At 38.7% G+C, this 24649-nt stretch overlaps 1 protein-coding gene across 1 annotated transcript in view; it reads left to right on the top strand.

The window, feature by feature from the left end:
* The window catches only part of acss1 (acyl-CoA synthetase short chain family member 1), a 63121-nt gene that overhangs the window by 18723 nt on the left and 19749 nt on the right, over window positions 1–24649 (top strand). Inside the window, exons 3-8 of the mRNA XM_002937453.5 lie at window positions 13316–13515; window positions 14599–14774; window positions 16350–16502; window positions 21172–21319; window positions 22454–22591; window positions 24286–24378. Coding sequence (XP_002937499.1) covers window positions 13316–13515; window positions 14599–14774; window positions 16350–16502; window positions 21172–21319; window positions 22454–22591; window positions 24286–24378 — 908 coding nt within the window. The remainder of the gene's footprint in view (window positions 1–13315; window positions 13516–14598; window positions 14775–16349; window positions 16503–21171; window positions 21320–22453; window positions 22592–24285; window positions 24379–24649) is intronic.

Here is a 24649-nt window from a genome sequence, read left to right as displayed (position 1 = left end):
GTGGATAATCTGAAGGCTGAAGCCTGAAGGCTTGAGCAATAATGAATAGGCCCCTAATAGTTTAGATTTCAGTTTGTCTAAACACCTAATTCAAATATGACAGAAAAGACATTTACTAGATCTAAAATAAGCAAAGAATATTACATTGCTGCATTGCCATACATTTGTTGCAAATTTCCAAGGGGAGTTTTCTTACCAGGGTTAAAATAGATTTTTAACACTTTAAAGGGAAGACAAATTCACTGACAGGCACCATGATTTTAGGGACCCTCCAGTGAAATCAATCCCTGTGTTTTCCTGGGGTGGTGATTTTTAAGGAAAAAAAGTAGTGCTGCAACTCCATATTTCTTACTTATCCCAGGCATCCCTTGGCAAACTTAGGGGCATATTTATCAAAACAAGCCTTTGTCCTTTAATAAATTTGCTTCTAAAATCTGACACTGCAACAAAACTTGATTAGATTCATCAAAGCAGCCCCAAATGTGGTTAAACAGCATGGATTTTAGTTTGTCTACCAACCTGCAATAGATATTACATGCATGGTCTAATTATTTCTAATATTGTGCCTAATAAATCATATATAAGGGGTGGTTCATCTTTATGTTAACTTTTAGTATAACTTTAATTTTATTTATAGAATGATCTATTCCTAGAAATTTTTCAGTTGGTCTTCATTATTTATTTTATATACCTTTTAAATTATTTGCTTTCTTCTTCAGCCTTTTTCCAGCTTTGAAATGGGGCTAACTGACCTTAACAGCCAAAAAACTATTGTTCTGTGAGGCTACTATTTTATTGGTATTGTTCATTTTTATCACTAAGTTTTCTATGTAGCCTCTTATTCATTTTCCAGCCTATAATTCCAACCCCTGCCAGGTTGCTAGGGTAAATAAGACCCTAGCAACTAGATAGGTGCTAAAATACTGAATTGAAGCTGCTGAACAAAAAGCTAAATAATGAAAAAAATATAAAATTTTAGAAAATGAAGAACAATTGCAAATGATCTCAGACAACGTCTTCATCATACTAAAAGTTCATTTAAAGGTAAACAACCCCTTTAAAAAGAACCTCTCCCACATATGCCATTATGTCTCCCCGCATCTCTGCTTTTCCTAACCATTTTTTCCATTTTCCCTACACAATACAGCTTATGATTCTAATCCTTGAATTTTAAAAATGCCCACCAATCATACAAATTGTGTGTTATATGTAGATTGTAAGCTCTTGCGAGCAGGGCCTTCTGGTCCTATTGTTACTCTGTATACCCTTATTTCTTAAACTTATGATCCCAGTTTGTTTAAATTTATTGTGAAGCGCTGTGTAATTTGCTGGCGCTATATAAATAAATGATGATGATATGTCTGCCTTCTCTTTACCCTAATCACTTGCACTGACCAGAGGAATGAGATTTTTGGATGACCAGTCTTTTAAAGGTATGATTTTCTTTACACTTTACCTAGTGGTTTAGTTTCCATCTGAACCCTAATTATACACGACCCCAACAATTCCCAGTAACGTATTATAGTTAAGGTTGTGTTACTATTCTATACATGTACATGAACTTGTAAACGTAAAGGAAGAGGAAAGGCTCAATCACTGGAGGTTGCCAAATATTAGGCACCCCCCAGTGATTGTAATCCCTTACCTGGTACCCAGGGCCGGAGCTTCTGTTAGTAGAAAACTGCCCCTGCCTGGGGTACCAGCAAGTGAGTCATCCACTTCTTCGCTTCTTTCTTTGCATCGGGTGCAAATGTGCAGTAGAGTGAAAAGCCAAACAAAAAAGTCTGTGTATGTGCCGGTGTCTGATCCTTTCCTTCTCCTTTATTCTTTTCCTTATATTATATTTTGCGGCTTACCATTCAGGGAGCTATGGGTCACTGTCTGAAATGACTATAGATCTTATTTACATTTAAATGATGCTCTTTTGTGGTTTTGTTAGTGGGCAGGGGGGATTCCTGGTTGGACACTACTACTGGGTTTACTACTCTAAAGAAACTAAATTGAGTAAAAATAATACATTCTTCTAAACATGGCCTTTACGTCTTGGTGCTTTAAAGCAGATTCTTCTTCAAGCCATATCCCTCAGAATCCCCTAATATATTTTTTCATTGAAAGCATTACCACAAGAGCAGAAGACTGACTTTTATGAGAATGTTAAAGGCTAAGAGTACCAATTTCATATTAATACCTTTGGTTGTGGAATTGGTTGGACAAAGGGATGCCTATATACTTTTTAGACATATAAAGGCACTTATGCCCACAAGTGCATTTGTGGTCCCCGCAATTTCCCTGCAGTTAGTTGTTTGGAAAACCACCATGGTTCCCTTTGCACCCAGCATTAACAGGCACAGCACACTTGCTTCAAAAGAATCAGGTACAGACATAACCCACACCAGGAACACTGAAAAATTACACCAGATAGACTGTGCAGTTGTGTCTGGTATTTTGCCAGGTATATCACCCTTGTGACCGCAATGATACTTGAATTCTGGGAATGAAAACCTCTGCATTGGGGTAATACATGTGCCCTAAATTGTACTTTCTGTTTTATAAAGACTTTCACCATATTAAGTTTCACAGTTGTTTTTGGTTGTTCAATGTCAAATCAAAAATACATGTACAAGTGAAGGTGAAATCAATGGGACTTCTGTGGCAGGGTTTCTAAGTGGCATGGAATGTAGAGGTCAGGTTCAGCTTAGTAGCAAGACCTGGTGGAGGAAAAAAGGATTGCCAGTAGAATCCAGATTGAGAATTTTTCTCTGGAGGTTTTTCTATTCATCTGCTTAAAGCTGAGCATGATTGTGTCACATAGGTTTAATATACAGTACAGGTATGGGAAACGTTATTCAAATTACAGGAAAGCCATCTCCCATAGATGCCATTTTAAAAAATAATTCATATTTTAAAAAATGATTTCCTTTTTCTCTGTAATAATTAAACAGTGCAAACTAAGATATAATTCATCCTTATTGGATGAACAATAATCCTATTGGATTTGTTTAAAGGGGAACAATCGAGAATAAAAATCTTCAGTTTGAAATTGTTATAATTACGATTATTACAAGGCACTAATTCAAATAAGATCAGGTTGTGTTTTTTTGTTAAAACACTTGAATTGTGTAGAAATGCAGAAGAAGGCATTTTTTCATGTGGTTTGAGTCTGCTGAAACCCATGATATTTTGGGACATGTTTTGGCCCACGCTGGAGGCAATTTCAGGCAGGCAAAAAGATGCCCCTTGTGACTTTACACTTATAATCTCAAAAATGATCTTTACAGAATAAACTAACTGACTGGGCCTGTTAATACCAAAGAACTAGCATCACTTTAACGGGCATTATTACACTTTATTTGGGGCAAAAGACAGCACTTAATAAACAAATCTACCCATTTTCGGTCATATCATCAAGGTAGGCTCAAGGTTCCAAATCTCATGATCAGCTCGGTAAAATTCTGTGGGCTGATTTTGAAATCGGCCCCTGCTAGAACATCCTTGTTTTTATGGCTAACTAAACAAGACTTGAAGTCTTATCATATACCAAATCCCATTATTAAGTTCCATTTTAAAGTTTGGTCTACATTTAAACATAAATTGTTGGGACACAAGTCACATGGTTTCCATTTAGTTTTTCAGTGTGACATGCCTGAATTTCCCAGTCAAGGAAATATCCTGACCAGACAATACAGCTGGAGCAGCCTGCCCTGATATATCCAGTACACACACTATTCATTTCAGTGGGTAAAGGGTGTAACAACTTTATGAGATTCTTCAACTAAGTGTAGCCCATTTGCTGGGCCCCCCTTACTACTCAGTTAACAAGTCTCTTCACCACAGGTGGCCTGGGCTACTAGCTAACTGGTCTCCTAACCTGCTTGAGTGGTGGGCTCTGCCAACTAAGCACAATGGATCCCCAATATATAAAAAAAAAAAAAAACCCTAAAGGACACTTGGTCAAGTTCTGTTACATTGAAATATGCCCCAAACCAACCTCAAACTCTGCCCTTTACATGCCCCATATTTTTTTCAAATGTGACAGCCACAGGGTTCCAATGTGTATCCTCCCTCTGATGGCAGCCCTGTCTATGTATTGGTAAAACTTTGCTAGTTTTTAGCACTACAGTCAGAGGTTCTCATTTTGTTGAGGTTGCCCCTACCAAGGGAAACTGTAACTAGCCTCAAAGTTAATAAACTTGTTTTGAGATAAGGGTGAGCCAAATAATAGTTGGTCGGTAAAAGAGGTTTTTTAAACCAAAAATGCCAGAAAAGCTCTGTTGTAATTGTACAAAGCATTAGTTTATATAATGCATGCACGCAGCAGCACACAGCTTGCTTCTCTTCACTAGCAACTTTTATTAACTAGGTCTGAAAAATTCACTCTATCGCAAGATTATCCAAATTCCTAGAGCTTCCATAAAAGGGCAGGTTTATACATGTTGCATTAAATGGGTAAGCATGTGTCAACCTGTTTTAGGTGATTAGCAAGCCTGATCTTAAGGCTGATGCCACACGTGGCGTTTTTACGCTGCGTATTTTCTAATTTTCTCAGCGGCTGAAAAACGCCCGATATCATCATCCATAGAAATAACTTGAAAAGACTTGAAGCAAACCACACAATGCGGAAATCCGCTAGAAAACGCCTTAGCACGGATTTTTCAAGCGTTGGCCGAAATACGCCATTATTTGCTAAGCAAGCTATTCCTATGTATACGCAAAGTAGCTGGCAGACCTAGCGGAAATACGCAGCGTTTTTTGCTATTTCGCACTATTAGCACCATGGAAACGAGATTTGCTACGTCACCAGTACTAGGCTGAAAAACACCATAGTCAGGGGCTGTGTGGCGTTTTTAGGCTGAGAAAAAACGCCGCATAAAAACGCCACGTGTGGCATCAGCCTTAACTGACATCTATAAGGCCTCTGTATGGTTTCCATGTACTGTGCATGATGTGGCATACACAGCACCTTTTTTTTTGTGCAGACTATATGCAGTTCATTTCGGCCATATAAATGTTGCTATTTACCCTATTTTTAAAAACAAACCGTGATTTTTTTTTCTGTATTTTTTTATTGTTTTTATCCCCAATGACATGTCATTGGGTTGAACTTGAGATACAACACCAAGGGGCCCATTTACTTACTCACGAACGGGCCGAATGCGTCCGATTGCGTTTTTTCCGTAATGATCGGTATTTTGCGATTTTTTTCGGAACATTATCGCGACTTTTTCGTTACCAATACGATTTTTGCGGAAAAACGCGAGTTTTTCGTAGCCATTCCGAAAGTTGCGATTTTTTCGTAGCGTTAAAACTTGCGCAAAAAGTTGCGATTTTTTCGTAGTGTTAAAACTTGCGCAAAACGTCGTGCCTTTTAACGCTACGAAAAAAGCGCAACTTTTCGCGCAAGTTTTAACGCTACGAAAAAATTGCAACTTTCGGAATGGCTACGAAAAACTCGCGTTTTTTCGCGCAAATCGTATTGGTAACGGAAAAGTCGCGATAATTTCCGAAAAGTCGTAAAGGCGCCGAAAAAATCGCAAAAAATACGAAAAAGTCACAAAATGTTCGTTTTCCAATCGGAATTTTTCCAATTCGGTCGGAATTCGTGTCTTAGTAAATCAGCCCCCAAATGTCATGTCATTTTGTAATTATATACTCCTACAGGTATGAGACATGAGGGTTGATTCACTAAAGTGCGATAACGCATATCACATGCTTTTTTTGCATTAAAATTGACGCAAAAAAAACGCACGATTCACTAAAGTATTATCGTATGCGTTAAGTCGCATATCGCATGTGTTAAATTTCTCGCTACCGCATGCGTTAATTTTAATGCTTTGTTTTAATTTGTGTGCAGAAATAATACTAACGCATGATTCACAAACACTTAGACGCGCTAAATATCGCATTTGTCTGTGAGAAAAATAACACCTACTTGAGGCAGGCGGTATTTATAGAAAAGTACAGTTAATGAGCTTTTGGCAATAAAATATGGACTTTGCAGTGGGATTTATTCAATTATGTGTTGGCCCTAGAGTGATGCAGCCTCCAGTTTGCAGGGAAATGGTCATTTTCATAAAAGTAGTTTTACGAAAGTAATGCCGTGTATGGCTAATATGGCGTGCGTTTTTTCGCACGCGGCATGCGTTTAATAGCGCGCTTTCTGTCAAATACCGCACGAAAATAGTCTTCGCGACTTAAATAACGCAAGCAACATCGCTTCTAAATTAACGCAAGTATGCTTTTAGTGAATCGTGCGTTAAGACGCGATAAAAATTTTCATGCATGCTATAAATAGCGCACGTTTTAACGCACTTTAGTGAATCGCCCCTATGGTATCCAAAATGCTCGGGACCTAGGGTTTTCGGGATAACAGGTCTTTCTGTAATTCTACATACTTTGTCTACTAAGAGATTATTTAAACATTAATTAAAGCCAATAGGATTGTTTTGCCTCCAGTAAGGATTAATTATCTCTTAATTGGGATCAAGTCCATGGTACTCTTTTTTAATCACAACGAATAAGGAAATATATTTTAAAATTTTGGAGTATTTGATAAAAATAGAGTCTATGGGAGATCTTGCCGTAATTCAAAGCTTTCTGGATAATGGGTTTCTGCATAACAGATCCCATACCTGTATTTGAATTGCCAGAAGACTGCTCTGGCTGCACTTCTGCTGCTATACAAAGAATTGTCCACGAGGGTAGATAGAATAAAGGTGGACACACACGTGGCGATCTGCGATCTTTCGTGTGACCATCGGTGGCACGAAAGATCGTCAGACCTGCCACTAACCTTCAGGGCTGAAACGGCAGATAAGGAGGTAGAAACAATAGGATTTCTACCTCCTTCTGCCGATTCAGCCCTGACGGCAGATTTTGCTCAGGCGCCTTCTATGGCGCCCGATCAAAATCTTTTGACCTGGCCGATTGGCAAGTCGACCGATATCAGTAGCCTCCTGCGATACCGGTCGACTCGCCGACTTGCCATACACGCACCGAATATCGTATGAAACTAGGTTTCGTACAATATTATCGGTGCGTGTATATTGCCAAATTTCACAGTGCCAGTTAATCCAGGTGTAGTTATCTGAAAGCAAGGAATAGTCTGAAATAATTAACCAGACAACAAAGTTTCTGTACGTAAAACAATGACCTTAATAAGATGAAGTCCTGAACAAGTTAACGTTTTACAGGGTTTATCAAGTACATTGTAAAACTAATGAGAAAGTGGATTTGCTTATCTGATTAAAGAGGAAGGCCATCATAAAATGAGCTATAGTGGAATTATGCAACTGGTTATTCTCTTCTTTTCTACTGAAGCACTTCACTTTACAATGTAAACTACTGTCAGTGGTCCTACAACCAGAGAGAGCTTTGTGAGACTCTGGAAGATAAACAGATAAAGGTCTGAATAGAGAGAGAGAGAGGCAGTATAGAAAGGCAAAGGCATATTACAAAATCAAAACCAACTGTAAATAAGAACTAATTTACTGAAACAAGCACAAACCACAAATAGACACTGAAACTGCAGTGTTCTTCCTACTGTATGCCCACATTTCCGACGTGTCTCTGGTTTTTATGCAATACTATATGGCTGAATAGTTACAAAATTTATATCACATGATGTATGTAGTTTTGGTTGTGAAACTTAAATAAACAGATATTAAAATAGCAGTGTTCTTTACCATAAAGCAGCATTTTTACAGTATAATGGCAGCAGTGCGTTGCAAACTGATCACAAAGTTGTGTTTGTAGGTTTCTACTGTAGTATTAATGCAGTTGTGTCATTAATGCTAGTCGGTTGCCTGTGTAACAGGCAAAGGGAACCCTGAAATTGTATGTTTGTATGTTTTTATTTATACGCCACTTCTTATCCATGCAGTGCTGTACAGAAAAACAATCAAGGGGTCATAAAATAAAATATAAACATATACTAAATACAGTTATATTCAAGATTAAGTGCAAGTATGATCTAAATGGAATTCACCTCATAAAGGCAGATGTTAATTCCATGGCTCGGTTGTGTTCATGTGCCGTGTATATTGTAGTACAGGTATGGGACCTGTTGTCCAGAATGCTCAGGACCTGGGGTTTTCCAGATAAGGGATCTTTCTATAATTTGGGTCTCAATAACTTAAGTCTGCTAAATTTCATTTAAATATTGAATAAACCCAATAGGCGGGTTTTGCCTCCCATAAGGATTAATTATATCTTAGTTGGGATCAAGTACAAGGTACAGTTTTATAATTACAGAGAAAAATTTTATAAAATTAAAATGATTTGCTTATAATGGAGTCTATGGGAGATGGCCTTTCCGTATTTCGGAACTTTGTGGATAAAGAGTTTCTGGATAAGGGATCCCATACCCATAGAGAGTGGAAGGGAATCATTTATACATACAATACATACAATACATCTCTATACAGTAAATGGGTTTATACACTGAACATACAGATATCATAAAACAAAAAGCATATGTTGCATAATTGCAAGGCTCCCTTTCATACATGCACCCTTTAATGAGCCCCTTGCAGCTTATTCCGAAAAGTAGAAGCAAGGCAATGCGGAGCATGTACTGGCAGCAGTGCCTTTGTGAATAGCTGTAAAAAGCAGTTTCACGCTCTGAAATTCTGCTTGTGCTCCTAAAATAGCTTTTCTGTCTTTGTTTTAGCAAAAGTTAAGGTGAAGTTCCCCTTTAAATGTTACTGAACTGTAATAACCTGTGATACAGTGTTTTTCCTTTACAAGGTTGTGAATGCAAACAGTGAATATACTTCAAAGATGTGATTGTATACATAGTTCGTTTCACCCTTGGGGCCTCATCAGTGCTGATATCCTTGAGCCCATTTTAACAGACTGCGCCCAGTTTGCCTTGAATGCAACCTATGGCCTTCTTGATATGCTTATATGATGCTGGCCTAACAGCACTATTGTATTTTCCTCTTTTTTTGAGTATTTGTCATTTTCATCATAGTATCCAGGTCAGTAATTACTAAGGACTGGCAGCCCTTTACTGCTTATTGCTGTAGAAAACCCGTAACCAAGTGAGTTTGCAGATACCGAGACTAAAACATGAGAGGTTATGCCCCTGGGCTAGGGGTCAAAGCATTTATACCAGATAAAAAAACTGTGATTGCTCAGGGGTCAGAGGTGCAAGGTCTTAAACCAAAGCAAGGATACAATATAAGTATGCAACCGTAGAGGTTATCTATGACCAGAGAACACTGACCTGAGGAAAGCAGGTTTGAAAGGGGCAAGGTAAATTAGCTAAAACATAAACTGTTTATTTACCGTCTAATGGGTGCAGGCTGTTTGTGTCTTGTAAATAAACACTGTATTTTAACAGTATGGTCAACCAGGACCCACCTCAAGTCCGCCATCTTTAGTTTTGAGCCTTGATAACCTTCCCACAAGTTTAGGGCTGTATATGTGTCTCGAGACTATGCTTAGTGATGTATCATCCACTTGAGGTATTTCTGTCTGTATTTATAGAAAACACACATATTTACCTTTCTCTTTTAATGAGTCTTTTACATAACCAGAATTGCTACATCAGTTTCTGTGTTAAGTTTATTTAAGTCTTGTGATGATACCCACAGTTCATAAATACAGTTTATAGGTTTATCCAAATGCTTCAAGGAATCTACCCCCTTCATAAAGCACTTCAGTTTAATGGCTTATGCCACATGGAACCAAAAAAACACAGGCTGAGAATCAACCCCTATGCTGGCATCAGACTGCTTCTTTGCCTGCACCTGGAACCATTGAATCAGGCCAGGTGTACTATGGCACCGCGTGCAGGCAAAGAAAGAGGCTGATACCAGTGTAGGGGCTGACTCTGGGCCTTTTTTCTGCCCCAGCCACATGTGGCATTTGCCAAATACTTGGTCTTAGCTCTTTTTTCTGCTTCGACAGATACATGATATAAGGCTGGGATATTAAATCACTTCTAGTAACCAAGGGGGGCAGGAGAAGTGGGGTTGAAAAAGATGATTCTGAAGTTTAAAATAAAGGGTTAATTTCCTACAGTATACTTTCTGATTTATGGCTGCCCAGCTTTTGCAGAATGGCAGGTTTTAGAATCCCAATGAGAAATGATACAGTCCCTGTAAGCTATAACATGGAACCCAAGAGAGCACAGCCAGATCCTTGACAAATCAAAAGTGCTCTCGAAATTAGAAGTGTGAATAACTTTCAGATTATATTATCAGCCCCACACATCTTGATCTTTGCTGTAACTATATTTTCTGAAAACTTTCCAAAAATGTACACAAAAGTAGTTTAAACAGCCCTGCACTAGATCATAGTTGGTATTTCTAGACCCAGCAATTCTGGTTTGGCAAAAAGTAAGAATATACAATAACTGACACTGTACTTGAATTGCCCTTAAAAGAGAATGAAACCCTGAAAACAAATATGGATAGAAGTTTTAAAAAAGGTTTAGCATGTCTATAACAGTAATGATCCAGGCCATTAAACTTGTGCACTGAAGGTCACCATCTTGGATTTTTTTGAGTGTCAGTGACACTGCACATGTTCAATATGCTCTGAGCAGCTGTTGAGAAGCTTAGCTTAGGGGTCGTCACAAATCATCAAGCAGAAAATGAGTTTTAGGAATACCTTCATGGAAAAACACTGATTTTTAAAAGTGCAAACAGATTTTTATATATTTTATAAATGTTATATTTAATTTTGGAATTTCTCATGGGGCTAGCCATACTCTTCTTTTCCCAGGGTGCCACAGCCATGTGACCTGTGCTCTGATAAACAATGGGAAGGCAGCAAGATTGCAGCTCACTGACATCTGTATTCCTAAAAGTGATAGATATCAGAATAGCACTCAATACTAAAAAATCCAATTTGGACTCACAAATCCTCCGGTTACATGAGAGTAGGAGAAACAATAGGTTACCTGGAAGCAGTTCTTATGTGTAGCGCTGGCTCCTTCTGAAAGCTCAGACTCAGGCACAATACACACCAATATTACAACTAAAAAAATACATTTGTTGGTTCAAGAGTAATATTTTAAATGGTAAAGTGAATTATTTGCTATGTAAACATTGTAGTTTAGAAATAAAAGGGCTGTTGTTGCCTTACATACAGCCATTCTACTCTATTTTTTGTTAGGGCTCTGGCACACGGGGAGATTAGTCGCCCGCGGCAAAACTCCCTGTTCGCGGGCGACTAATCTCCCCGAGTTGCCTTCCCCTGCCATCCCACCGGCGAACATGTAAGTCGCCATCCCGCCGTCTCCCCGTGTGCCAGAGCCCTTAAGCTTTAGTTCTCCCTTAAAAAACAGGAATCAATTGCTCTATGCCTTTAATAATCAAAGGTATGCTTATGAAATAATTGTAGTGCCAAGACAAAGCAGATTGGGTGGTCACAATGTTATCTTTACAGCTATACTGGCAAATAACATCTGTAAAATATCTGTCAAATTTAGATAAGGCCACCCAGACTAGAATTGAATTAACTTCATTGGGTTACACAGGCTTCAGACACCTAAGCTGGCCATACAGAAAGTAATAAAAGCTTATTGGTCCTTATATGGTGTTTGCTGATCAGCTTGCACAACTGAAATTGATTAAGTTCCTTTAAAAATCCAGTCGGACAAAGACCAAGGGGTGTATTAACATTAGAGACAAACATTACCGGTGATGTTGCCCATAGCAACCAATCAGCTATTGGAAGTAAACAGTCTCCTACAAGCAATAAAACAAAATACAATTTTGTGGCTGCCATGTTAGACTGTACCTGAATTGGTGTCCCGTATAGTTCATTTTAAGGAAAATTATTTCCTTTTTCTATGTAAAAATAAAACACTGTACCTTGTACTTGGTGACTAAGCTGGATGAATTTATATTGGTGGCAAAACAATTCTATTGGGTTAATTTAATATGTAAATGCTGTTTGGAGATCCAAATTATAGAAAGGTCCCAAACATTCTGGATAATAGCCTGTTCCTGTAACAGCATTTACTAGTCACCTGCTTATTGGCTGCTATGGGCTACAGTGCCCTTTAATACATATGGGGACAAGCAGCAGTGTTCCTGGGGTTGCTGCCATCTGAGGATGCTGCCCCCCCTTAGGGCTCTGGCACAAGGGGAGATTAGTTGAAATCGCCTGTGCAGCGTGTGCCATCCCACCGGCGACTTACATTTTCGCCGGTGGTATGGTAGTTCTGGGAAATTAGTCGCCCGTAACAAGGGAGATTTGTCGCAGGTGACTAATCTCCCCGTGTGCCAGAGCCCTAACCCATTCTGTGCTTACCCCTTCCATGTCTGAGCAGATCCTGGGGTGAGGCACGTCGCTAGTGCAGATAGTGCTATTGCCGAATTTCTGTTTCACAAAAAGAAATTGTGGCTCTTAAAAATTACCAGAGGCTGCTTTTTGCCACCCCTGGTAACTAGCCACTCTCTGCCACCTGAGGCAGGGTTCTCTTTATGTCAGGAAGAGCTCTGGGGGCAATTATTTAAAAATCCAACAGATATGAAATATACTGCATTTATAATTTAAGGACTTTTCCCAAAATTTCTACTTGGGAATGAATATATGGCGCGAGACAAACTCTCAGTGCTGTTTTGTAGGTATTCATAAGGGCCTTTTGGGGTCATTTAATAAACAGTTGAAGGGTTGCTATAATTCTAATCACATATAGCAACCAATAAACAGGTAGCATTTACAGATTATATGTTTAAAGGCAAACATCACATTGGATGCTATGGGTTACTGAACTTGATTTTTATTCAATAATGTGATATAGCTGAATAGGTTATCATTATACTTCTCAAAAGCGCTGGTCATTACCAATTATTGAACAGAAAAGTGTTCTGCTGTTCAAATCTCTCAACACATTGGAAGGAACTGACAAATGTCTCTTCTCTGATATGTGTCGATTTGTTAAAACTTTCCTGACTTTTGGGAAAATGTTGCTAAAAGTGAGAAAAGTTTTAATAAACAGTGCAAATAAGAAGTGGCTGTGAATACTTCAGAATTTCCTAGTTCCATACTTGATAAAGCTACCCATAACAAATGTAAATTGGATTTGCAACCTAAAAATTGGGTTACAGTAAAAAATGCAACTTAGCTTAAATGAAAATGTCTGTTACAGTAGAATTTAATGTTTTTTCTAAAGGCTTGGGGAAATCAGCCCTTAATATATTGGGGAGCAAAATGTGTTTTCTAATGTATTTGCTTTAAAAAATAATGATATGACTGTAACTCTTTATGCTGTTTACAACATATTTGTGGATTAGAATGTTAAATCATGTAATTTTAGTAATACATTCAAATAACAGCAATAACCATTTCTCCTTAGAGAGCTCCTAAATACAACATGCCGCATTGCCAACACACTCAAGAAATATGGAATCCAGCGAGGAGACCGAGTAGCTATATATATGCCTGTTTCCCCCCTTGCTGTGGCTGCCATGTTAGCCTGTACCCGAATTGGTGCTGTACATACTGTTGTCTTTGCTGGGTTCAGTGCTGAATCTTTAGCAGGAAGAATCAATGACGGTAATTAATATAACATCTTGTTTTATATAGCATCAAAATATAGTTAACTATTAATTTATAGATCCCTTACTCTAAGTAGGTAGTTTAACTATTAATTTATAGATCCAGTGGCGCTTCTAGGGCTACGCCACCCTCCAAACCACCCCCCCCCACCCCAGTCCATGTTAGCTCTTTAGCACCGGAGCAGGTCCTACTATTGCGCTCTCTGCACTAGAAGAGCTAAGTTTCTGTTTTAAAAAAGGGAAATTAGGCTCTTTAAGTTACCAGAGGCATCTTTCTCGCCCAAAAGAACGTCATATGAGCTGATAAAACTAATTGCCTGTTCACTGAGAAACCCCTGATAATGAGCAGCTCAAAGACTACTGCTTAGAAATTGTCCTGTTTAAACAGGAAGGGGGAGGTGAATTCAGTGAACAACTTTCAAATTAATGGAGTAATGGATTTTTTATTACAACAAAAGGCAGAATGCAATTTCAAGTCCTATTTAATGTGCTAATTTTTAGCAAAGGTGTTTTTAGGTATATACTGTCCGTTTAAACCTGATGTACAAGGCAGCCCTCTCTTAAACATGCCCACAGTGTTACCTTAACAATAGAGGGCAATATATAAACAGGAGAAATGCATTTCCATCAGCCAGTTCCTCTTCAAACCTGATGATTAGTAGCCTAGAGTCAGTTCTACTACCCTAAGGTGGCCATACATGGGTCGATTTTAGCTGCCGATGTCAGGCAGCAGCGACAGGCCTGCCTGACCAACATCTGGCCTGAAATCATCCAGATATCGATTGGGCCGCTTAAAAAATTCAGTCGGATCGGGGACCGCATCAACCAAACGACCAAATAAGCCTAAATTCCCCCGATATCACCCACCCATAGGTGACGTGTATGGCCACCTTTAGCAGGCTTCTCCCTCAAAGCAGATGACGTACATGTCCACCATAGACTCCTGTGCTGGAGTGCTGTGGAGTAGCTGTTTCCTACCTATATGCGTGCAAGTGATACAGTTTGTCTCTATTGTGCTTTAAGAAGGGAGTTTGCTTCTTCAGTTTTTGTAAATAGCTTTGCAATTTTCTTCCCTAAATAGCTTGCTGCAAAGCTGTTATCACATTTAACCAAGGGCTGAGGGGTGGAAGAACAACAGAACTGAAGAAGACTGTAGATGAAGCTGTCAAGAATTGCCCTTCAATAAAAAACGTCTTTGTAGCACAGAGGACAGAAAATGAAGTCCCCATGGGTAAAATTGACATACCACTTGAAGAAGTACGTTATTCAAATATATACTAGTGCAAACAAAATATCATATCTGTATACGCATATGCCATTGTTTTCTAAACTTGAATTAAGAAGATATCAGAGGTCAGTGGATAATGGATACTTGTATTTAGGATATTAATTTACTGACCCCCTGACCCCTGGTTTAAAAGCCAATAGTGAATGCTATTAACACACGTATATACTTAAAAGATATAATACTTTTCCTTATTTCTTTTTGCTTGTGGATTTTTTCTTCTTGAGCAGGAGCAACTCTTCTCCTTGTTCCGCTTTGGGGCAGCCCACCCAAAGGTTCTCCCCTTGCCTCTTGCGGAAGTGGCCCTGTCACTTTTTAACATCCCTCCCATCCCATTTTTTATGTACACTGGTTAGCTCTGGTCAATAAGTTACCAACACAGACTCGAGAGGCTGAGTCTAAAGCTTTTATTGGCCTGACTCCTAGTTTAAAAACCAGTAGTGAATGCTATTGACATACCAATATCAACTTTTTTCATTTGTGAATTTTTCCTGCTTAAACAGGGGAAATTCTGCACTTTGCACCACCTCTTGGCAGCCCACCCAATTTTTCCCAGCACATAAAAATAAAAAATGATTGAACTTTGTATAAAATACTTGCAAAAAAAAAACTTTAGTTCCTAGTTGTTGCTCTGTGCTGCAACCAAATACAATTGTAGAAATCCAAAAAATAGGAAAAAAGCTTCAGCGGGTTTACTGCAAAACATTTATTGTGGGTAGTGGTAACACAACATGTTTCGGGTCAATACCCTTTATCAAGAGCACTTTGACCACCTTGAGGCAGCCCACCCAATATTTCCCAGCAGATGTGGCCCTGCCCTTAAAGCAGGAGGTTATCATAATGTCCCTATTTTACAATCCCCTTTTAATTTGCAAGCACCTTGGTTAGCTCTGGCCATACACAGGCCACACACACACAGTCTGGAGAGTTGAAAGTTTTTATTGGCCTGACGCTTAGTTTAAAAAACAGTAGTGAATGCTATTGGCATACCAGTATACCTAAAACACATTTTACTTCACCTTTTTTCACTTGCAGATTTTCTCCTTAAACAGGGGAACTTCTACACCTCGCTCCACCTTAAGGAAGCCCACCCAATGGCTCTCCCCTTGCCTTTCTAGCAGAAGCGGCCCAGCCCTTAAAAGGGGGGGTATTATCCAATAGTGTCCTCTTTTTTACATCCCCTTTTAATTTCTCTGCACACTACATTGGTAGTTTATTGACATACACAGGTCAATAAACTACCAATACAGCCTGGAAAAGCTGAGTTGACCTTTAATAGGCCTGAGAGTGGCCAGGTTTAGCTTGGTGAAAAAATGCTAAAAAATTATCAATTTACCTGTATAAGTTGTTATTAGACAAGTGCAAAGGGTAAATAACAGATGATGTTGGTGAAATTCTAGTCTTTCAATAAAGATACAGAAGCTTAAGCTATCATAGAGAAAATATTATTTTCAGGCAACTGCAAAATTAAGTACTTGTATGTACATTATCATACAAGTTTGAATCTGTTTTGTTAAATGAAATATTCTCACATGTATTGATTTCAGGAGATGGCCAAGGCAGATGCTACATGTCCTCCTGAAGCTATGAACAGTGAAGACATGCTTTTTCTGTTGTACACATCTGGCAGCACTGGAAAGCCTAAGGGCATTGTGCACACACAGGCAGGGTATCTGCTCTACGCTGCTTTAACACATAAGGTATGGAGAATGTTTTAATACACCATTTCTAACAATGCAAGAGGATTTAAATGTATGTAAGTATGTATATCTTTATTTATAAACCGCTACTTATGTACGCAGCGCTGTACAGTAGAATACATTAATACAAACAGGGGATTATTAAGATAATAAAAGATAAATACAGAGAAATACAGTTGCAATAAGTTAAGAGTCAAAGACACAAAAGGATGGAGGTCCCTGCCCCGTAGAGCTTACAGTCTTTTTGGGAGGGACAGAGTGAGAGGTGTGTAGACAGACAGACTCTGTACAAGGTCAAAGGTATATTATACAGATCTTTGTGCCACTGATCTCTCTTTTAATATTTTGATATCTGCGAGAGTGCATGGTGCATTATTTTTTTATAGTGCTCAGTGACTCATCACTGACTCATCAGTGGCATCACTAAGCTATATTTTTGACTGATTAGATCATTTAGCATAATTATTTGTATAATTTGCAGGTAATTCAGGGGTTTGTTTAACTATGTATTAGATGTCACCTCTTTGTTAGAGGAGTTCTTTTAAGGCAAGAGGTTGAAGGTTGAGTGTTGTCATACAGGTTCTGACCTGTATTTAATGGTGACTTCCTTTCTTGGTCTTGTAAAGTAGGAGGTACATGTTTCTTATAGTCCACAAGTTACACTGAATTATGTGGCACAGAGATGTCAAGCTTTTAGGCTTTTTTCCCAGATTTATACAGGTGGCAGGCATATGTGGGTGGTTTATGGCTTAATTGGGGGGTAATGGTTTGGATCAGGGTCTAGCCAAAAATAATAAAAGGTAGATGCTTCTTCTAAAATCACAAAGTACTAATCACCAAGTACTCATTATAACTGGTGACATTACTAAGTGCCATATATAAATAGTTAATAAAGTTTATATTGCATACATTATACATATTTTAGCAGTGACAAGGTGGTCATATACAATGAAAAGGCCACAGACAGCTTTATCTCTCCGTTTCTCCATTTGAGTAATTTTGGAGTTCCAACATGTACATTCAAATGAATAAAATGTATGCTATGTATTTTACATGTAGGCAGGTTTCTTTGGCAGTATAATTACACCAGTAAATAAACACAATCATATTCAACCTAATATCGGCCAGGCACTGTTTCTTTTACTTTTTTATAATGAATTCAAATTATCAATAACTACTCATTCCCTGTGAGTTATTGTGTTTGCAAAGTTGGTTAAAAGTAATGACACGGGACACCATTACAGGACATGTAAAGTCTGTTTCACTGGGGGGTGCCCCCAGTGGGTCCCTTTTCTCCAGGCTGGTGCTTCTATAAGAGTAAATCTTGACGGGTATATTATACTGTGCATGTGTAAACAGGAATTCATGCAGGGGATGCCTGGGTGCCGGTAGAAAGGAAAGCAAAATAGCACAGCTCAGGCAGCCTAGCAATCTATTTTACTGGGGGGGTGCCTAAAATTTTGGCAAAATTAAAAAATGAAAGGCCCTGCACTGTTTGCCATTTTTATGCCCCCCCCCCCCCCATCTGAATTGTATATGCATTGTTGATGTAAATGTGCTGCCGAGGGAATTTTAAAAAATGCAGTATACACGTGTGTCATTAGACTTACAGTCTGTACAAATTTGTTGCACAACCGTTGCACAGCTTAAAGGATGTGAACTCCCCCCATGCATTAACCTCTGTATTAGTGGAGCTTCATACCAGCAGATTTGCTTTCTAGTAAAGTCTACGCTGGTATGAATTTTCACCTCGTACCCTTAAGTAGTGGGGACTGCCTGAACTTATGAGTGCTGTTAGCAGTCTTCCTTCTCCTACCTTAATCAGACTGCAGATGAACACACATCTAAAGACTGGAGTTGTAACATACCAAGCAAAATATGTGCCTAACCATACAGTGTCACGCTTAGAGCACATGTTGATTCATGTAAAATATGCTAGTGGAAAAGGGGTTTGTGGAGGTGGGGGGAAATAGTCACATGGGGAAAGATTTTTAGTATTTTACTTCAGTACTTTGAGACAGTTTGTGCTAGAAGTATGGTCAGTTTTATTTTGTTGGATGGAAAGGCTGTTTATACCTTCTATCTTCTGCTGATTAAGAACATGGAAAAAATCAGCCACAGTAGTACAATTTAAGGTGGCCATACACGTAGCAATAATGATCAATAAAGATCATTTGTTTCCCCCATTGACGTTCAGGACTGAATCATCAGATGTGGATGTAGAAACAATAGGGATTCGACCTCCACCTGCCGATTCAGCCCTAAACGTAGATTTTGCTTGGGCACCTTCAACGGCACACAATCAAAATTTTTTAACCCGCCCGAACAACGAGACGACCGATATCCGCAGCCTTTGCGATATCAGTCGCCTTGTCGATCTGCCACTGAATATCATACGAAACAAGGTATCGCACAGTAATTTTGGTGCATGTATGGCCAGCTTTAGTGTGCACCTAGAAACTTAGTCTGGTGAAACACGCTGAGATCCACTCGTTTGGCAAGGCATCTGGCAATTTGGGTCTTTGGCATCTTTGGTTGTTCATTTCCACAATCCAAATGTTGTTTACACGTCTGTAAAACAACTTGTAGTACATCATCATTATTATCGCAGCTTCTATTTATTTATATAGTGCCAAAAATAATTTAATAATAAATTAAAAATATTTTTTTAATAATAAAAATAACTTTACTACTATACTTTACAACAAACAAGAGTCTTATGATAATTTATCAAACATTGGTTACAAGTATATTAGGAAATTACTTTGTATTAGCATTTAGGGAACACTAATAATATTGCAACATTTTTGGCTGTTGAAAGAACATTGTAAATGGTAACTATACCTTTCCAGTAGATCTGGTTTATCATCAGTAAGCACTTTATAGCTGATAATTCATTGACTGTGTGGTTGCTCTTAAGCATACATGTAGGAGGCTAGAAACTGAATAACCCTTCTCATGGAAAAGTCTTTCTCCATAAATTCTATTTAAAAAAAAATGTAAAAAGAAGTATGGCAGATCTCATATACACACATTCAAATTCATATCTGTCTTTGGTTAAGACAGGGCATACACAGGCTGACCACGGATCTTCTCCGCCCAATTGTCCCATGGACGAAACGGATGGAGACTGTTGCCTGATAGTATGGACAGCTTCCAGCTGTGCCGTTTGTTGAAGAACAAAGCCCTGGCCCAGTTGCAGGCACATTGATCATTTTGGTGCCAGAATTAATACTCGCCTGTTTCTAGCCAAAATCCACTTCCTGTGCCTGCCCCTGGACTGATGCAATGGCTCTGGGTGCAAACACAGGGATAGGCTGATGCCAGCGTAGGGGCTGATTCTCGGTCTGAGTTTATACACAGGCTGAGAATCATCTCCACTTGGCATTAGGGCAAGGACACGGCATTTCTTCAGTAGGCTGCAGATTCATCTGAAGCAATCTGTGTCTGTTTTCCTAGCAGATAAGCAAAAAATGCAGAAAATGTTATCTAACATACATACAGAAAGATAGGTACCTGACCATGAGATAGGAAGTTTAGGTCCCAGTTGAATAATGCTGATTCATGTCTTGTTATATGTGGTAACAGAATAGTATTCTTTATGGAAACAAAAAAAATAATCTGTCAGGCACATTCTTTGTAACATATTTCCAACATTCTTTTAACATGAAAGGGATTCTGTCATGCAAAAATATGTTTCTTTACAAAAGATCAGTTAATAGCGCTTCTCCAGCAGAATCCTGCATTGAAATCTGCTTTTTAAAGAAACAGATTTTTTTTTTTTACATTTAATTTTGAAATTTGATGTGAGGCAAGTCATTTTCTTACATTCCCAAATGCCCTCAGCCATGGGACTTGTGCTTTGATAAACTTCAGGCTCTTTTTAATGGTGTGCTGCAAGTTGGAGTGATGCTACCCCCCTACCCGAGCAGCTAATCAGCAAAACAATGTGAAGATAATAGGTCCCTGACACATGTATTGCCTACATTGAGTAGGAGAAACAATAACTTAGCTGCAAGCAGTTGCATTGTGAAGTGCTGGCTCTTTATGAAAGCTCAGGACCAGGTACAATGATTGCTGACTAGACACCAATATAAAAAAATAACTTTATTGGTCCAAGAATACAATTTTTATAGGTGCAATGTATACAGCGTAATTTAGTAATAAAAACTACACCATAAAAAGCATGACAGAATCCCTTTAAATGAAATCTATACCCCCTAACAATGTAGGTCTCTATAAAAATATATTGCATAAACAAGTTCAAATGTAAAATCCTGATTTATCTAAATAAACCATCTTCATAAAAATATACTTTTTAAGTAGCGTGTGTTATTGGGTACTCCTAAATAGAAAATTGCCATTTTAAGAATATAGGGCCACCTCCTATACTTGCATCAGCCTTTCCCTGTGTCTGTACCTGGAGTCATTGCATAGGGCCGGTTACATGTACATGGAGTAAATGCACCCAAGTCAATCCGTGTGCCTGCAACCGGGCCAATGCAAAAGCTCTGGGTGCAGGCACAGGGAAAGGCTCATTCCAGTGTATAGGCTGATTCAGCCCTGTGTGCCATTAGCCTTAAGATATTTTTATTAATGACTAAATCACACATTATAACATAAAAGTGATTGTTTTGTAGTCATATATTTCTTTTCTATTTCTTCATAGTATGTGTTTGATTATAAACAAGGAGATGTATTTGGTTGTGTGGCAGACATTGGCTGGATTACAGGGCATAGCTATGTTGTATATGGTCCTCTCTGCAATGGGGCCACAACTGTACTATTTGAGAGTACCCCAACATATCCAAATCCAGGTAAGAATACATCATTCTTCGTCTCAGTGACTTACAATGCAACAGTTAACCAATATTTCAAGAAAGCTTTTGTCAAAAAATTGCCAGGGATTAATGGGAACTGTAGGTGTACATGGTTGCGTGAAGGTTTGTAGGTAGGTGTTTTGGGACATTACAATTCTTTATGTGGAGGAAAAATTATGCTAGAAGGGGAGAGTGGCCCCTAGCATAGTAACAGGTGAAGATCCTTTAAGTGGACACCTGGCTATCTGTTAACTGGTGCTGCTGCAAAGAAAGATTCTTTAGAGGACAGACAGAGGGGCTAAAGTTTCAGTAGCATCAAGCTGGGGTGTGGGAGAATTAGCTGTGATTTGAGTGGTTTGTGGTTTAGGGGTTTCTTCAGAAAGAAATGGTTAAAGGACATTTCTTTAGGTAGGGTCAGCAGTGAGAGCTCTTACAGGCAACCTACTTTTAACTTTTATTTTTCTAGCTGGATAGAATCAGTTAGGTGGAGCTACCTTTGATGGGCTTAGATTCTTTTACTTAGAAATAAGCAAAATACTGTGAATATTCTTCAGGTGGTGCAGACTGCTTATTGGTTGATAAGTATTCTATAAATACCAGTTGGGGTGGCGTGGTCTTAATTACAGCATTAACTATTGCCACTGGGGAAGCTGTTCTATTGATGTATTTGGAGAATGTACTGTACTTTTGATGGCATACAGTTTGCTACTTGCCACTTAAATGAAATCGCAGATATGCATAGTAGATTTCCAAATACGTTTCATTACTTCATTACCCTCTATCTAAGGAAAGATAATGAAAGATAAATAATAACTAGGGATTTTTTTGTTCAAATGTTATGGTTTTATGGCATGTGTAGGAAAACTATATCTAGAATGAGCATTTAGTGATAGCTAAGGGCAAGGTGTTACCAGTCCCTATGAACACCAGTTAATAAAGACATCTTCAGGGGTTATAATTTTGATGCAGCTTCAAATAAATGTAGAGCAAAACAGGTAATAAAGAAAAAAACTGATGAAAGCTTAAGAGTATGATGCCCAGGTAAAGTTATTTGCAAACAATGTCCTCATGACTAGTAAATGTAATACCGATAACACTGTATCTTATATAAAGTCCATGGTCTCTGTACAGGTCGATACTGGGAGACTATTGAGCGATTAAGGATTAATCAGTTTTATGGAGCGCCAACTGCAATCCGCCTGTTGCTGAAGTATGGGGATGAATGGGTGAAGAAATACGACAGGTCTTCTTTAAAAACTTTAGGATCAGGTAGGTCCTGTATAAAGGTAACAGTGTTATACTGTCCCACAACTTGTAGATTATGCAGCAATCTATAGCCATTCACAATGAATTAACTGAAAACTATAAATGTTCTAAATGACATTTTGTGAAACATTAACCAACGTCAGTTAAAAGTTAACCACTGTCAAGTGATATGGATACAGGAATCAAGAATGCATGCACGCAAATTCATTTAAATGCAGCACTTATATACATGATGATTTTCTGCTTCCATCATTTAACATATTATATTATATGGGGGGATGTGGCAGCTTTTAACAGTTGTTACTGTAGTGAAAGTGGGGTATTATCACGATCAATCTTTTACTAGCCAGTCTCCACAGTTTGCTCAAACAGCATTGTTCTTAGCCTTTGCTTCCATTCATATATAAGAGGTTAGGATGTTGGGCGAACAGGCCTAGTCTGCACTTGATGTTCAGAGTCATTGCACAGGTGTTCAGTTGGGCTGAGGTTATGGCCCTGTACTCTCCAGCTAAGTTCTTTTACTGTGTCACTGTGTGCTGTAGTTGCACCTGTGTCAGCAATGATGGCTGTGGTTTAAATAGTCAATTCCAATCATTAGAAAGGGGGTCAGCAAATTTTTGTCCATATTGTGCATAACTTAGCATTATTTTTATAGTAGCCACATATTCATTGGAGGAGATCTTGTATACAGCACACTTGCTACCACTGGAGGGCCTAAAAGGCAGAGAGGTCTGAGTGGACTTACACCACTGCCTACAGGGTATCTTCACACCTGCAAGTCTTTTCTATCACCTTATTTTTTGAATACCTATAACTTTGTATGATGTGCTGTGTTATAAATGAAAAACATTCTAAAGGAATGCGCAGTCTTTTTAACGTGGTCATACAATGAAAGATATGCTGGTTTTGCCAGGTCACCAGCCGATCGTATCTTTCTCTATAATGCCACCTTGAGGTGGGCATTATGGGACTGAACCGATCATTTGACACTCGGGGTAAGAACCCCATACATAGGCCGATAAATGGTCTGTCGGCAGCTTTTATCAGCCAGTGTATGGCCCCCTTTAGACTCATTAGAGTGAATCATTGCTTGACTTGGTTGTGGCATTCTCCATAGAATCCTTTAACATAATCATAGCATAAACAGATAGTCCTACAAAAATAACTGTACATGAAGAAGGCCTTTATACGACTAAAACAACCAGCATTATATTGTGTCGCTTTACTGTCTATAAACATTTTTGCTTTTATTGCCAGGAAGAATTTTATTACAAACATTGCTTTTGTTTTCTCCTCGTGACAAACAGTTTATATGAAGCTAACACAATGTAATGCAGTGGTTATAAAAGGGTTAAATCAACTGACTGGATTCAACAAGTTTAAAGATTGTCAAATTCCAAAGGCTCCTGTAACATTCAGCGGGGAAGTCACAATCCAGGTTACTAGAGTTTAACAACCTGTACACCTGTTATATTCACAGCCAGTTAGATACAGGAATTCCAGCAGGTGCTATCATAACACTAGAAAGCATAGTTAATCTAGCAGTCCAGCAATGCCTTGTGATATGTGCATCACATGCTGTGGAAAATGCTGCCCTGTGGCACTTGTGTTTGGCAGCCCTGTAAGAGAAGTCATACCGCTGATAACGACAAAATGGTGATACACTGAATTGACTTTTCCTTTGTGATTTGTTTTAGTGGGTGAACCAATAAACCATGAGGCTTGGGAATGGTTCCATGACGTGGTGGGGGAGAAGAGATGCACACTGGTGGATACCTGGTGGCAAACAGGTAATTAAATATGGAGTCTAAATATGGAGTACTAATACACTTGAAAAGGGCATGCAAAGCTTAAACATGTTGTAATAGTTGTGTGTGTAAGGTGTGTGTCCCTTAGTTCCTGACTAATATACTCCCTACTGGTTATTTTGTATCCAGGATGGAAAAGAATGGAAGCTGCTTTTCTAGGACAAAATATATTCTGTTTTAATGTGTTAGTTGTATATTGGTTGGGATGCTGCTTTTCATGTTTGTTCCTGAGACAGCTACAGTAGTGTAAGTG

This window comes from Xenopus tropicalis, chromosome 5 (assembly GCF_000004195.4).
Source record: "Xenopus tropicalis strain Nigerian chromosome 5, UCB_Xtro_10.0, whole genome shotgun sequence".
In the NCBI taxonomy this organism is placed as follows: Eukaryota; Metazoa; Chordata; class Amphibia; order Anura; family Pipidae; genus Xenopus; species Xenopus tropicalis.
This window is presented reverse-complemented; position numbering and strand designations above follow the sequence as displayed.